Source organism: Lynx rufus, unplaced genomic scaffold (assembly GCF_022079265.1).
Source record: "Lynx rufus isolate CCGP_SWC_20201006 ecotype Redwood Valley unplaced genomic scaffold, mLynRuf1.p SCAF_13, whole genome shotgun sequence".
NCBI classification, from domain to species: domain Eukaryota; kingdom Metazoa; phylum Chordata; class Mammalia; order Carnivora; family Felidae; genus Lynx; species Lynx rufus.
In genome coordinates, this window is record NW_025814827.1 from 29,761,110 (window position 1) to 29,777,692 (window position 16,583).

Sequence of the window (16,583 nt, forward strand, 5' to 3'; positions counted from 1 at the left end):
TTTTCGAAAATAGTACTAAAATATAGTTTTAGGTAAGTTATAGTAGTGAGATGTTAACATATGATTTGATTACTTACCTAGCTGTATATCTATTTTGATGTGTCATTTTTTTCGTCCTTGTCAGATGCCAAAATGAATTCGAATTTACTTTACAATAAATTATAAATTAGACTTACAAACTCTTACTTATGCCAAACTTTCCATTTTATTTTATATATTAGTTGGATAATATTTTGGTTATAATTCCAGCTATGATATAGTATATTTTCTTTAAGCTAGAATATAGCCTAAGCATAAATAGGAAGTATGAAGCCTTCTGACTAAATATCATCTTTACATAAATCATGTGTTTAAGATTAGGAGCTTTAAAAATCCAGCCTCAGTGAAATTTTCAGGCAGAATTCTGGTTTAAGGCTCTATGTGACTTTTACAGAACATGAACTATAAAGTTTGGCCAATAAACATGAAGATGATCCTTTGTAAGTTACCAAATTCCTTCTGTGAACTTTTCAAAAATTTGTTCTGGTTTGACTTGAAATTCCTGTTTGTTTTACTTGCCAGCTTCTGCATATTGGTTTGTGGGGTTTTGGTGTGTTTTGGGTTTTGGTGTTTTGTTGTTTTTTTTTTTAACACTTTTGTTCACTTTAACAAAATGCTGGCGCCATGGGGAAAATGTGTGTGAGTTGGTTTTTCTACAAAATATACTGAGCTATTTCTTGGGAAGAAAGTAGGATTTTTTTTAATGGAAATTTTCAGAGACCCCATGAACGCAAAGCCAACCTGAAAGCAAGACAGACCACCTCTGTTCCCTTGACTTTCCTAGGATTGAAGATCTGCTCCCACCCTCCCTCATTATTCTTTCTTCTACTTCCTCCCCAGAGGAATCCTAACAACATAAATGGTTACAGGGACACTTGCCTCAGGACAGTGATTGTAGTGGATATCTGGCCTAGTCAAGGAATGAAGAAGTGGGGTGAAGAGGAGAGTTTCCTGGACTTCCATTCGTTAAATCGGTTCCCTGTGAAGGCTACTGGCAAATCCTAGTTCCAACAGGCTCTTAATCACTTTACCGTCCGACTGGAGTTTCAGCAGTATCTGAACACAAGCCTATACCATTGTTGCTTTGCTTTTTTGTGTAAGAATATTTTCCAAAGTCCTGCATATTTGTTAAAATTCTAAGAAATATTATATAATTCAGTGTTTTAGCCATTGAGATCTACATACTTGGTTTGAGAAGCATTCTCATCTTTAAGATACCATAATACTGAAATTGGGACATCTCAGAGAATTGGTTCAGTAGGTTGGACTTTAATAAGGTATATTGAGACTACCTCCAGATGTCAATTCTAATTTTACAATCATTTAACCAAGAAATGATCTGTGAAGGCCACCTCCCTACCACTGAATATGTTGTGGACTAGAACAAAAAATTCCTGTGTATTTTTAAAAATTAAACAGGGAATGAAACAATATTATGTTTTTGGAGAGCGTCTTGGGTCATACCCTCACTCCTACAAATAGAAGATCACACTCCCATTACGGATGGCTTGAGAAACTGGCCTGTAGGATAAAGTCCATCCTCTTGGTAACGACGTACAAAATCCTTCTGGTTTGGTGACTGCTCATTTCTCCACCCACAATTCCACCCTTTCTACAACAACTATCCTATCTCCCATGCTTCAGCCATACCAAACCACAGTCCAATTTTGGTTAACGGGGGAAATAATTGCTAACATTTATTGAACCTTTACTGCCTTTCAGACACTGCTATATACTTGTGTAATTCTCATGATGGTATTTTGATAAATATTATAATCTTCACTTTACAAATGAAGAAACTGAGACCAGGAGAAGTTAACTGCCGTGCTGAAAGTCACATAGGTAGTCATGTAGAAAGAGAAGGTCACAGACATCTCTTAAATATAGTTATAACTAGTAAACAATATAAAAGGGATCCAGTGTAGACTACTGTAGTCAAAATCACAACCATTAGACCATAGATGTATACAAATAATGGAAGTATAATAGTTTAGGAAGACACAACTTTCCATAATTTATATACATGCTTAGCAAAAAAGTAGCCAAGGGGCGCCTGGGTGGCGCAGTCGGTTAAGCGTCCGACTTCAGCCAGGTCACGATCTCGCGGTCCGTGAGTTCGAGCCCCGCGTCGGGCTCTGGGCTGATGGCTCAGAGCCTGGAGCCTGTTTCCGATTCTGTGTCTCCCTCTCTCTCTGCCCCTCCCCCGTTCGTGCTCTGTCTCTCTCTGTCCCAAAAATAAATAAACGTTGAAAAAAAAAATTAAAAAAAAAAAGTAGCCAAAAGTTTACTCTATTTCTTAATTGAGTTCTTGTTTTTTGAGGCACCAGGATAGTGCTAAATCAGGTTTCAGCATGTTCTCACTAGCCTTTCCTTTCTTCATTCCTCAGTCCTCATAGCCATGACTGGGAAGGGTTGGGACCCAAGCCACAAGGGCCAGGCTCCTTCTGCCATTTCTTCAATAGCCAGCCACTGCTTTGCTCTCAGGACAATGCACTTCTGTGCCCACAACTGGTCCTGTTTGTGAAGGGGAGGGGCTAGTCCACGTTACAGTCAAGGTACCATGGGACCCCCTGGGCACAACAAGCTCCCAAATCTTTTTTTTTTTTAATTTTTTTTTTAACGTTTATTTATTCTTGAGACAGAGAGATACAGAGCATGAACGGGGGAGGGGCAGAGAGATGGGCCTCGAGATGGTGACCCGGGCTGAAGTCGGATGCTCAACCGACTGAGCCACCCAGGCGCCCCAACAATCCGCCAAATCTTAAGTCAATGTTTACATTTCTTGGGGGTGGGGGGGGGTGGGGAGGGAAAGGTGGCTAAAACAAGCAGAAAGGGTTGTGCCCACCATTGAATCCTTACCAAGACAGGATCGAGACAAAGAAACAGCTCAGAAATATTACATACAGACTGTGAACCCATGGGAAACAAAAAACACAAGCCTCCAGTAATTCATAGATATTTCCAGGAAGTCAATGAACTTCCCACAAGCCATGGAATTATGGGTTAAAGCTGATCTCATCTTGGTTGGGAGTGGGTAAGATGTAGTAGATATCTGGGTTAGTTACTAGGTAGCTCCAAACCAAATAGATGCTTTCATTGTGAGCTCACACAGAGGTATGGACTCAGAGCAGACTGCCTAGGTTTCCATCCTGGCCCTCCCCTCCCTTTCTAACATTGAGATTTGGGGAAACTTTTTGAATTTCTCTGTGCTCGGTTTCTCTGTCCACAAAATAAAAATATTAACTGTTCCTGCCTCATGTGACTTTTATGAGGATTAAATGAGCTACATAAAGAAAGTGCTGGGAACACATCATTATTACTACAAGTTAATTTCTTCACAAAGGCACTGCCTATTATTTTTTTACTTGGCTAATTGAGCAGTGCCAGTCTTATAGCTCCCAGAACGAGGCAAATTTTCTTATCCTCTGCTCCTTTGCCCCTTCTTTATCTGGAAAATCATTTCCCCAGCTTCTTTACCTCATAAAAACCAACTCATCCTTAAAGATTCTCCTCAGGTATCATCTCCTCCAAAAAGCCTTCCTTTCCCTCCCTATGTGAATTAGGAGCCCTTCTTCTGTGCCTACCTCCCTCCCTCATTTGGTCACTGTGGGAGCCACCACTGTCTGATTACCCACAAGCCCTTGGGGGAGGGACCTAGGTGTTTTCTTTGAATTTCTAGTGTTAGAGACACAGAAGGGCTGTGTGAATATTCCCACAGTTAGAAACCATACATACACTAAATATCTTTTTTTTAATGTTTGTTTTTGAGAGAGCGAGAGAGTGAGAGAGAGAGAGAGAGTGAGCATGAGTGGGGGAGGGACAGAAGTAGACACAGAATCCGAAGAAGGCTCCAGGCTCCGAGCTGTCAGTGCAGAGCCTGATGTGTGACTCACAAACCGTGAGATCATGACCTGAGCCAGTCAGCCACGTACCCAACTGAGCCACCCAGGTGCCCCACTAAATATCTATTTTTGCATGGAAATTTTTTAAGGAGCCCTAAGAATCCTCACTGTCAATGCTGTAATCTCTTTTCCATAATGTAATTGAAACCCTATCATAAAATTGCTTCTCTGAAAAAATGTTCCAGATTGGCTATCTCCCAATAACAAAGAACTGGGGTTTTTTATACTTGGGTATGTGTAATTATAGTATAGCTATTCAAGAATTTCTGGTTATTTTCTGTATCTCTTTAAAAAGATTACAACAGAAATTAGACCCATTTCTGAAATATCCCAGACAATTACACAATTAATTGCAACTAAATTGGTATTAACAGCCAGTAGCTATTATCACTTACAGAACCTGATAATCTCTCCCAGAGCCCCTCCTTAGTAGCACCAAGCTAGTGCTTGTCAATTCCTATCTTGCTGATAACAGCTTGTTTGTTTTACAAAAGACACTTTATTTTTAGAAGATGAATAGTAACTATTTTCAGCTTGAAGCTGGGGGACAGCTTACACTACTTTGAAAGTACTGATGGAGTTGAAATCACTTTTTTAAATATATATATTTTTTAATGTTTATTCATTTTTTGAGAGAGACAGAGCACAAGCAGAGCAGGGGCAGAGAGAGAGAGAGGGAGACACAGAATCCGAAGCAGGCTCCAGGCTCTGAGCTGTCAGCACAGGGCTCGAACCCATGAACTGCAAGATCATGACCTGAGCTGAAGTGAGTTGCTTAACCAACTGAGCCACCCAGGTACCCCAGAGCCCACTTCAGATCCTCTGTCCCCCTCTCTTCTTGCCCCTCCCCTGCTTGCACTCTCTCAAAATAAATAAACCTCAGAGAAAGATTTTATATCTAATGTTTTATTTATTTATTTATTTATTTATTTATTTATTTATTTAGAAAGAGACAGAGTGTAAGCAGGGGAGGGGCAGAGAGAGGGAGACACAGAATCACAAGCAGGCTCCAGGCTCTGAGCTGTCAGCACAGAGCCCGACGCAGGGCTCGAACTCAAATCATGAGATCATGACCTGACCTGAATGAAGTCAGATGCTTAAGTGACTGAGCCACGCAGGCACCCCTAAATCACTCATTTTTTAAAACTAATTAATTTTTTTCTTTTTAATTTACATCCAAGTTAGTTAGTATGTAACTAACTCAGTTATGTGGTGCAATAATGATTTCAGGAGTAGATTCCAGTAACTTATCCCCTACATGTAACACCCAGTGCTCATCCCACCAAGTGTCTTCCTTAATGCCCCTTACCCATTTAGCCCCTCCCCCCAGCCACAACCCCTCCAGCAACCTAATCACCCTTTATTCTCACGGCTAAAACATAATACCACACAGACAGATGTACCCTGGAGTAGGAGGCAGAAGAACCGATTCTGGTCTCAGCTTTGCTAGGTGTGTCTAATTGGACAAGTTACTCTGTTTTGCCAGGACTCAGCCTGGCTGTCTGCATAGTTAATAATAATAAAACATTGATTGAATGCTTAGCCCTGTACATGCCGAGCAGTGTTCTAAAGGCTTCTCAGGAGGGGCGCCTGGGTGGCCCAGTGGGTTAAGCGTCTGACTCTTGATCTCAGCTCAGGTCTTGATCTCTTGGTTTGTGAGCTCAAGCGCCACTTCCGGGCTCTACAATGACAGTGCGGAGCCTGCTTGGGATTCTCTCTCTCTCGGCCCATACCCTGTTCATGCACACGCATGCACATTCTCTCTCTCGTTCTCTCTGAAAGTAAATAAACATTCAAAAAATAATAATTGCCCAACTGGATGGACAGGTTACCTTAACTCTGACCTCATCTCTCCCAGAACTGCCTGAGGCTTACTGACATTTTTTGTCAATAAAGACCCCGAGGGGCTATGCTCTTACAGCCTCTTCTCTTATGTGTTTTGTTGTTGAGACACTAAAGAGAGGCAGTATGATGTGATGAGGAGAAAGTTTGGATCCAACCTGTGAGGGCTCAAATTTGGCTCTATGAACTTAATAGCTGGGTGATCTTAGCCTGCACCTAGCCCTCTCAGCTGCACAAGGTAACACCCTGGATGTCACAGGTTTGCTTTAGGGGTGAACTACCATGATGTCCATAAAATGTCTAGTGTGGTGCTTGCCGTTCAATACATTGTCATCTCCTCCTCCCACTCCCCACTCCGTGATTGAGAAATCACAAGTGTCGCCACTGGACCTATCTACTTAGTATAATTCAGGAAGCCTCTTATACCAAGGAGTAACGGAAGGATGGAAAGAAACTAACATCTGAGATTTTATGTCAAGTCATTTCAAACCTATCAGCTTCTTCTCACTGGGGCAGAAGTGACCCCTAAGTGTATGTTCAGGTTCTGTCGGTATGAACTAAGGTAAATTATTTGACCTCTTTGGGCTCAGTTCTTTCACCGGTAAAATGGGGGTCATAAATGTCACCTGACCCCAGGACTGTTGGGAGGATTACACGAGGTGATGCATGCCAAGTGCCTGGTGCATGCCAGGTGCTCCTGAGTGGTGGCTGCAGCTGCCATTATTCCCATTTTGGTTTCCTGAGCTTCCCTGGCCTCACTAGAAGCTTTCCTGACACCCTGAAAAGAACACCAACATCATAACTTAAATACACAATTGAGGGGCAAGACCTGCTCCCCAAATGACTCATTCATAACCACCCCAGCACAGGTCATGCCGTCAGCGCAAAGATGACATCTTACTATGCTTGCACTTCCTTCCACCAACGTCCTGGGCTGGGGGCTGCTTCTGGCAAAGTATCCACAGGCAGAATCTGTGAGTCATGAGCAGAAGGACCTAAAAATTCTTAGGAAGATTCTTGGCTCAGTACACCCACAGTCACTAACTCAGGGCCTAAACTAGTTTTTCTCCAGAGGGAAACATAAGTAGAGATGTGTGTATACTGTCACAGTGACCGAGTGAGGGCTTAGACTATGGGGAGTTCCAATGAGCATGGTGCCCCCACCACGTGCCTGGGACAGGCACAACTAGTCCTAACACAGCATGTGTCTCCTTCTCCCTCCCCTTCACAGCAAATGTCCCCCCCCCAAAAAAAAAACTGCCTGAAACACCAAATTCACCAACTGCACCTCTATTCTCTAAACACACCACCATCTCTGTACCTGGTTCTTATTTTCACAGGTTATATCACTAGGAGAGGGAGAGGCTTCATCCCTCACCCTAAGCCCATACCACTCCTGGGGCCATCCCAACACCTACACAGACTTGAACTACTCTACTTTATAATCGCACTGGATTCGTCCTCTCATTCCCCAGTGGACTTAGTACACCCATAGGCAACCAGACTGAGTCCACTAGAATGTAAGTACCTTAAGGGCGGGGTCCGTATCCATTTTGCCCCATCCCATCCTTAGTGTCTAGCAAAATGAGCAGCACAAAGTGAGTCTCAATAGATCTTCACTGAATGAATGAGGAATGAATATATTCCGAGATTAGAGCAGGAGTGAAAGTCTCTCCCTGGTACAAAAATCACTGGAGTAATAAATACATTCTAGAACTGTGCTGCCCAATATGGGAGCCACTAGCTACATTTGGCCATTTAAATTTAATTACTGTATTTTTTAACGTTTATTTTGAGAGAGAGAGAGTACACATGTGCGTGAGCATGAGTGGTGGAGGGGCAGAGAGAGAGGAAGAGAGAGAATCCCAAGCAGGGTCTGCACTGTCAGCTCAGATCCAGATTTGGAGCTCAATTTCACAACCCTGGGATCATGACCTAAGCTGAAATCAAGAGTTGGACACTTAACCGACTGAGCCATCCAGGTTCCCCTAAATTTTAATTAATATTAATTAAAATTAAATAAAATTAACTCACAAAAATAAACTCAAAATGGATGAAAGACCTAAACGTGAGACAGGAAACCATCAAAACCCTAGAAGAGAAAGCAGGCAACAACCTCTTTGACCTTGGCCACGGCAATTTCTTGTTTGACACATCTCCAAAGGCAAGGGAATTAAAAGCAAAAATGAACTTTTGGGACCTCATCCAGATAAAAAGCTTCTGCACTGCAAAGGAAACAATCAACAAAACTAAAAGGCAACCGATGGAATTGGAAAAGATATTTGCAAATGACATCTTAGACAAAGGGCTAGTATCCAAAATCTATAAAGAACTCACCAAACTCGACACCCAAAAAACAAATAATCCAGTGAAGAAATGGGCAGAAGACGTGAATAGACCCTTTTCCAAAGAAGACATCCAGATGGCCAACAAATGAAATGATGCTCAACATCACTCATCATCAGGGAAACACAAATCACAGCTACACTGAGATACCACCTCACACCAGTCAGAGCGGCTAAAACGAACAACTCAGGAAACTACAGATACTAGCGAGGATGTGGAGAAACGGGAACCCTCTTGCACTGTTGGTGGGAATGCAAACTGGTGTAGCCGCTCTGGAAAACAGTGTGGAGTTTCCTCAAAAAATTAAAAATAGAACTACCCTATGACCCAGCAATAGAACTAGTAGGAATTTATCCAAAGGATCCAGGAGTGCTGATTCATAGCACTTGAATGTTTATAGCAGCACTCTCAACAATAGCCAAATTATGGAAAGAGCCTAAATGTCCATCAGTGGATGAATGGATAAAGAAGAAGTGGTTTATACATACAAAAGAATACTATTTGATGATGAGAAAGAACGAAATCATGCCATTTGCAGCAATGTGGATGGAACTGGAAGGTATCATGCTGAGTGAAGTAAGTCAGTCAGAGAAAGACAGGTATCATATGTTTTCATTCATATGTGGATCTTGAGAAACTGAACAGAAGACCATGGGGGAAGGGAAGGGGAAAAAATAGTTACAGAGGAGGGAGGGTTACAGAGGAGGGTTACAGAGGAGGGTTCTCCTTAAATACGGAGAACAAACTGAGGGTGGATGGGAGGGTGGGGGAGAGGGGAAAATAGGTGATGGGCATTGCGGAGAGCACCTGTTGGGATGAACACTGGGTGTTACACGTAAGCGATGACCCATGGGAATCTACCCAAAAAACCAAGAGCACACTTCATACAACGTATGTTAGCCAATTTGACAATAAATTATATTTTTTTTAAATTTTTTTTAACGTTTATTTATTTTTGAGACAGAGAGACAGAGCATGAACGGGGGAGGGTCAGAGAGAGGGAGACACAGAATCTGAAACAGGCTCCAGGCTCTGAGCCATCAGCCCAGAGCCCGACGTGGGGCTCGAACTCACGGACCGCGAGATCATGACCTGAGCCGAAGTCGGACGTCCAACCGACTGAGCCACCCAGGCGCTCCAACAATAAATTATATTTTAAAAAAATTAAATAACACTGTAAAGTTACAACTACCATATATTCCAGCCACAGCATTCCTAGATATATACCTAAGAAAAATGGAAGCATAGATCCACATAGAGATTTGTATAATGATCTTCATAGCAACTTTATGTGTATTGGCTAAAAACTGGAGAAAAGAAGCAAATGTTCATCCACAGATGAAGGGATAAAAACAAATGTGGTATATCCATACAATGAAATACTACTGAGTGACAAAAAGGAATGAACTATTGATACATACAACATGGAGGAATCTCTAAATAACTCTGCTGAGCAAATAACATAGACAAAAAATAATATTGTGTAATTCCACTTGTATAAAATTCAAACTAATCTATAGTGACTGAAATACTGACTGAAAGCAGATCAGTGGTTTTCTGTGTGGGAAGAGGGAAGGGTAAGAGGGAAGGATTACAAAGGCACATGAGGAAACCCTGGGCTGAGAGAGAGGCTCCCTGTCTCAGCTGTGGTGATTGTTGCACAGGTGTATACACATACCAAATATTATTCGGTTGTACTTTTTAAACATGTGCAGAGGACATTGTCAATTATATCTCAATTAAAATCGAGTGTTAAAAAAAACTTCAATAAAACTAAAATTCAGTTCCTAAATCGCTTTGGCCACATTTCAAGCACTCAATAGCTTTATGTGGCTTATGGCTACCTCACTGGACAGCAAAGAGACAGAACTTTCCATGCAGAAAGTCTGTTGCACGGCGCTGCTCTGAAATAAGAAAATCGGATGCACGGGGGCCTCAGAAGCCATCTGCACAACCCGCCACCAGACCATAAAGCTGCTGCAAAATTCCTGGACTGTTCCTGTGGCCTCACAAGTACACAGGGCTCGCCCCACAATGTGCTTAGCCCCAGGGCGGTTCTCACCAAGCTCTTCATTCCATCCACTGTGCTCCACCAGCCTCCTGGCCTTCACCTTCCCTCCCCTGGGATGCCTTCTCTTTCACCCCTTTGCCCTCAGTGAATACCTCACATCTCTCTCCTGAGAAACAAAGTAAGCCCCCTTTTGGATCTTGGCCCCAAGTCTGGCTTCTGTCCTCCTTCCCTCCCTCGCAAGCAAAATCAGGCAAGTGTGGGGAGTCTGTCCCCGCTTCTTCTCCTCCTTTTTGCCCAAACTTATTAGACTTTGGATTTTACTGTCCCCTCTTGACCAAATCTCTCCCCCAAGGTCACCAGTGCTCTTTCAAGTGACATCACCACTGAACATACTTCAGCCTTTTAAGTTACTAGGTTTCAAGCTTTCTCTTTATTTTCAATACATAAACCAGCATATGCTTCAAACATTAAAGCCAGATAGAAAGACACACGGCATATATCTGTCTCCCCCCAATCAGTAACCACCTATTTTAGCTCCTTGGGTGTCTTCTTCCAGAACCTACTCCCCGATTTGTCTCCCCACCCTGCAGAGCACACACAGTGCTCTCTGTTCACCGATTTTTCAGGCCAGCAAGCCTAGCACTCCCTCAGGCTTTTGTTTAGCTGACTCTTCACTGAATGGGCAAGGGTTTTTCTTAAGGCTTTATTTTTTCCTAGAGCAGTTTTACGTTCACAGCAAAAGATTTTCCATCTTCCCTAATGCAAATTAAACTGAGGTGAAGTTTTTTCTTCCTAGTGGGTAAAATCTGAATGACTTGGGAGACTGGGGTTTTTTGTTTTGTTTTGTTTTGTTTTAGTTTTCAGGCTTCCACCATACCTTGGCCTTTCTCCACCTCTCTTCCTCCTCCAAGAGTCTAAGAATAAGAAGTTGACCATTTTTCATAAATTCACTGTCCATTGGATATCCTTTTCTACTAAGTGCTTCTTTACAAGACTCTTGCTCCTTTTTCTATTGCATTCTTTTTTTTTTCCTTGAGAGAGAGACAGAGAGAGAGAGAGAGAGAGAGACCATGAATGCTAGAAGGTAGAGGGGCAGAGGGAGACAGAATCTTAAGCAGGTTCCATGCTCAGCGCTGAGCCAGACACAGGGCTTGATCCCACAACCTTGGGATCATGACCCGAGCAGAAATCAGAGTCAGAGGCTCAACTCACTGAGCACCCAGGCGCCCCTCTATTTATTGCATTCTTTACGTTAACTTTTAAGAGTTCTTTACGGATTCTGACACAAACGCTTTGTTGGTTACACGTGTCGTTGCACACACCTTTTCCATCTTTAAGTTTCAAATCAACTCATTTTCACCAGTACACACCAGAGGCTCAAGGCAAATTCAATTTTGTCATACTCAGAAGTGACCAGCAGATGGCGCCCGAGTCTCACACCTGAGCCTTCCACCGACTGCCTGAATTTCAGCTAAATCTCCCCAAATTGCATTTTACAAGTAAGCAATATTAAAGAGAGAGAAATGAAAGAGAAAATTTAAACCACTATGCAGCTACACAGAATACATATGGAACTTTGTTTCTTGGAGGAAACAACACACTAATCTTTTTTGCTCAGAAAAAAGGAATAGAAAAGGTCTTTACCACAAGGCAGAAAGGCAGGGGTGGGGCTGTCCTCAGGCAGGCGGGCACCAAGCAGAATCCATGGAAACACCCTCTGAGAGTAACCTGCAGGCAGATAAAAAAGAGAATAAGTACCAGCACAGGGTCTGAAATGACAGCAGAACAGGGATTTGTCAGGGGGTTATAGGTGTTTTTCCACCTCCTCTTCATTATTCCTTTTTGTTTTGTCTTTTATTAGTTATAGTTTATGATTGCTTAAAACTGACTTGGTGGGTCTCAGAAACCTCGAGGGAAACCAGCCCACCCGCTGTGATGAAAATGGTGTCTAAGAGTGAACATGTTTGAACCCTGAGGCCCCGTTGGTGATGAGCAGCCTGCCCACGCTGCCCCTCTTTGTCCCTCCATTCAGAATGGATGCTCCCCTTGAGCTGGACCCTCACTCAGTCTTGGACAGACCTTCATCCTCCTTCTCGTCCCTAGCCCTGCTCCCCACTGAACGAATGAGAATGAATGAATGAGCGAATGACAAGGTCCCAGCCTTCCTGATCTTAGAAATCAGAGCACATAAACCCCACACCCAAAGGAAGACCCAAGGGAGAATGCAGAAGCCCTACAAGTAGAGGCAGCTCATCTGAGAGGGAGCTAGGAGGAAGCCTGGTGTGATAGGTTGCCTTGGGACGGGCTACGGTTATGGACAAGGGGAAGGCACCTTCCGTTGAGGGACAGACGTGAACCAGGGCCTGAGGCATATTTGGGATGTGGTGGGAAGATGACCTCTTTCCTCCAGCCTTCACAATGGTCATTGACAGGAACACAGGAGCATCAAGCCAGAGACCCAACTCATTTCCTGGGGTAGCCAAGACAAAGTTTTCGCCGCTGTGTGTCACCACCTTTGACATCGCCAAGACCTAGTGCAAACTCTGGCACATTCAGAATGTGTCAAGTAGACTCATCAGTGCTTTTCATTCTCAATGAGCCTGGGTTGAGTTGCAGCCCTGAAGCTCTCCTCTATCCCTTGTTTGTTCACACCCAGCACTATCCCAATTGCATTGCAGCCCAGAGTAAAGAAATAGAGGCTCTGTTCTCTTTTGTTTTCGTCATTGCTCAGAAAGCAGGCTTGCCCAATCATCCCCAGTGTGGAAGTTCCAACCCTCACAAGATTTCACACAAAGGAGAAGGGCATGGCACCACTCAAATTTCCTGGCTCCGGGCTGCCAGGGTAGGTGTCCAGAGGCTGGGACCTGGGCAGACACAGGGATCCAGGCCAGGAAAGCACAAGTCTGCAGGCAGGAGGGGTGCCCAGGGCCGGGCTCTGCTCCTCTGGGTCTTACTGTAAACACGGACGCTGAGGCTCACTGCCCACCTCCTGCCATCCAGGCTGACATTGCCCGCAGCCTGGACAGGGAAAGGATGCCAGAGGAGATCCACATCCATGGAAATGTCACCCCCTAGAATTTGGGGTTTGGAGTCTCCCCCTTTTCTCATGGCCCCGGTGGCACTTAGTGGTTGCTGGAGCCAATCTGTACTACTTGCAAAGCTTATTGTTAAACTTTCAAGAATTTGGCAAAGTGGTTGTTAGACATTACTTTATTATTATTTTTTTTTATTTTTTTTAACGTTTATTTATTTTTGAGACAGAGAGAGACAGAGCATGAACGGGGGAGGGTCAGAGAGAGAGAGGGAGACACAGAATCGGAAACAGGCTCCAGGCTCTGAGCTGTCAGCACAGAGCCCGACGCGGGGCTCGAACTCACGGACCGTGAGATCATGACCTGAGCCGAAGCCGGCCACTCAACCGACTGAGCCACCCAGGCGCCCCTATTATTATTTTTTTTAAGTTTGTTTATTTTGAAAGAGGGCGGTGGGGGGGTGCCTGGGTGGCTCAGTCGGTTGAACGTCCGACTTCGGCTCAGGTCATGATCTCACGGTCTGTGAGTTCGAACCCCGCGTCGGGCTCTGTGCTGACAGCTCAGAGCCTGGAACCTGCTTCAGATTCTGTGTCTCCCTCTCTCTCTGTTCCTCCCACACTCATACTCCGTCTCTCTCTCAAAAATAAAATAAAATTTTTTTTAAAATTTAAGGAGAGAGAGAGAGAACGAGCAGGGGATGGGCAAAGAGAGGGGAACAGAGGATCTGAAGCAGGCTCTGTGCTGACAGCAGAGAGCCGGACACGGGGCTCGAACTCACAAACCGTGCGATCACCACCTGAGCCGAAGTCAGATGCTGAAACAACTGAGCCACCCAGGCACCCCTAAACAGCCATTATTTTAAAAGTTACATTATAAATACTTACAAGAAAGTAAGTTATACTCTTAAAAAGCAATAAACACTCAAACCTCATCACTTCCTAATTAATTTGCCACCCTTTGTGATCACACACTCTTTAAGCTGTCTACACCTATTGTGTCTGTCCAGCGGGAATGTTACATGAGAGTGTGTTACTTACACGTCTCGTCCCAAGTCTGCATTCGGTGACGTCATGTTGGTAGCTTGAAATTGGTCACAGCGGGAATATTGACACCACAGGAATCAATAGATTCTATCAACCAAGGGCTTTTTGCCCCAGGCGCCTGTCACACATTTGCTGGCTCACCGCTGCACTTGGCCTCCGGCCTGTGGAATCTGGATATGCAACGGCCCGGCTGGCGGCCAGCCCTGGGACTTCCTTCCCTCGCTGCAGCCAGCTCGGGACCTTCCTCTCAGCCAGACCAGAGGGAGGAGAGGGAAGGGGAGGAAGGAGAAGGAAAGCAGCAAACACCTTTGGCTCCTCGACCAGGGACCAGGACGCAGCAGAGAAGGGCCTGGCTTCCTCCTGGGTGAGCAGGACTAACTCAGGAACTCAGGAGTGTGAGGAGGGTAAGGAGGGGGACAGGCAGGAAGGAAACACGTGACTGAGTGGAAGTGAAAGAGCTCCACCTGCCGGGGCTGCACCCTGTGGAGCTGGGGTCTCTGGAAGGCGCTGCTGCACTGGCACCTCTCCCCGGCTGTAACGATGGGGTAATAATCACGAGGAGGGTGGTGGAGCCCTGAGGAAGTCACAGGACTCCCAGTGCTGGCCCTTCTCCATCCCTAACTCACACCTCTGCCCCCTCCTTAAAATTCCCTTTCTCTGGGGCATCGCAGCCCCCTCCCTCCACTTCCTGCCACCCACTCACCCTACATCCTCCCCCTCACACCTAAGGTTTCCAGAACCTGCCATTGCTGGAGACACCCCAACTTCTGCCTTGAACCGGAAGTCCCACAGGCACCCAAACTCATCACGGACTCCTCCAAACCTGCCGCTCCCCACAGACTCCCATCCCAGGGAGAGGCACGTTGGGCGCTGGCTGCCAAACCTAGGAGGCCTCCTTTGCTCAGCAGTCCTCATGGCTCAGGGGGGCTCTCCCTGCATCTCCCCCGCCACGTCCCTCTTCCTTCCCCAACCCACCTCCCAGGCCTCAGACCACTGCTCCCCAAACTTACAGGACTTCTTCTTTGTGCCCCATGTTTTAAAAGATGCTAGGACATCGCATTTATTAAATAGTAATATCAGCCACCCTTAAAGTTGTGCATACAATTTCCAATCACAACTTCATCCATTAAACACCTACTGAGCAGTTACTGCGTACTGGGTGCTGTGCCAGTCAGGCACGAGGGATGCCACCGTGAATAGGGCCAGGCCCTGTCCCTCCAGGGTTCATGGCCTACTGAGGGGAGAGTCACAGAAAGAGATCATAAATTGTAACCATGCCTTGGGGTAAGGCCAGCGATGGGATGTGCACACAGTCCTACAGCACCTCAGTCTCCTTCGCGCATCATGTGCATGTCCCTTTAAACTCTCAGTTTAACTCTTTAACTCTCCAGAAATTGTATGCAGTCCCCTCACCAACACAGCCATGGCTGGAGATTAGGTCACCAGACTCTGCCACTTGGACTCTCTGTCCCCAGCCATTCTCCAGACCAGAGTCAAAAAGGGATTCCCAGAGTACAAAGCTGACTGATTCCCCTATTAAAAACCTTCAGTGGCTCCCTACTGCCACTAGGATAACATGCAAACTCATGAGCACAGCTTCACAACCCTTTCTGATTGAACTCACGTTAACATGAGAATTCTTTCCCTTTAACTTGTTCACTTAATACCAGTTTAACTGAACACTTGCTATGTGCTGGGCATTCTGCTGTGCACGGGAATCCCGCAGAGAATATTAACGCACACCATTCTCTCTCCTGGAGCTTTTGGTCTAGCAGGGGATACAGATATTAAAGAGACATACAGATCATTGAATTGTTACAAGTGCAGGAAAAGGAACATTTCCTTGTCAACAGTCTGCTCCAACCACGGTCAGCATCTCTGGTGCCTGCCTCCCGGCCCCGCCTAGGCTGTTCCCTCTCCTGAAATGCCTCTCTCCTTCAGTTGGCCAAATCTCCCCAGCTGTCTAGGTCTCAGCCCAGGGTCCTCCCCTGGTGGGGAGTCTTCCCTGAACCTCCTAGGTGGTTTCATGAGATCCCGCCCTCAACTCCGCGAGAATGCAGCATACAGACCGGCATGGGATTCAGCACTGTAAACGCTCAGTAAACGCTTGCTGCGTGAATGACTGCCGGGTCCTCTTTAAAAAAGTGGATTAAAAAAAAAATCCATCCACTTACAAAAGTCTGTGTGTTTTAAAAATAGTCATCATTAAATTTACCTCGATATCTACCATACATTCAGAAAATGCCCGGGAGGCCCCAGCCCGTGTGGCATGGCAGCCAAGGGGAGGCAGCCCGCTGCCCAGCCCCACGCTGTCCATGCAGGGCCTTCATCTTTCCTCGGGCTCCTGGCCCAGGGGTCCCGCTGACCT

General features: G+C 45.2%; 1 protein-coding gene and 1 pseudogene across 1 annotated transcript in view; both read right to left on the minus strand.

Moving 5' to 3' along the window:
- LOC124508617 (cAMP-regulated phosphoprotein 19-like) overlaps positions 1–11,863 on the minus strand; it is a 59,872-nt pseudogene extending 48,009 nt beyond the window's left edge.
- The window catches only part of BLOC1S6 (biogenesis of lysosomal organelles complex 1 subunit 6), a 134,315-nt gene extending 119,589 nt beyond the window's left edge, over positions 1–14,726 (minus strand). The window contains exons 1-2 of the mRNA XM_047075151.1: positions 14,210–14,726; positions 11,785–11,868 (exon numbers count right to left, since the gene is read on the minus strand). Of these exons, the coding sequence (XP_046931107.1) occupies positions 11,785–11,868; positions 14,210–14,231 (106 nt within the window). The 5' untranslated portion in view covers positions 14,232–14,726. The remainder of the gene's footprint in view (positions 1–11,784; positions 11,869–14,209) is intronic.
- Positions 14,727–16,583: the final 1,857 nt, after the last annotated feature.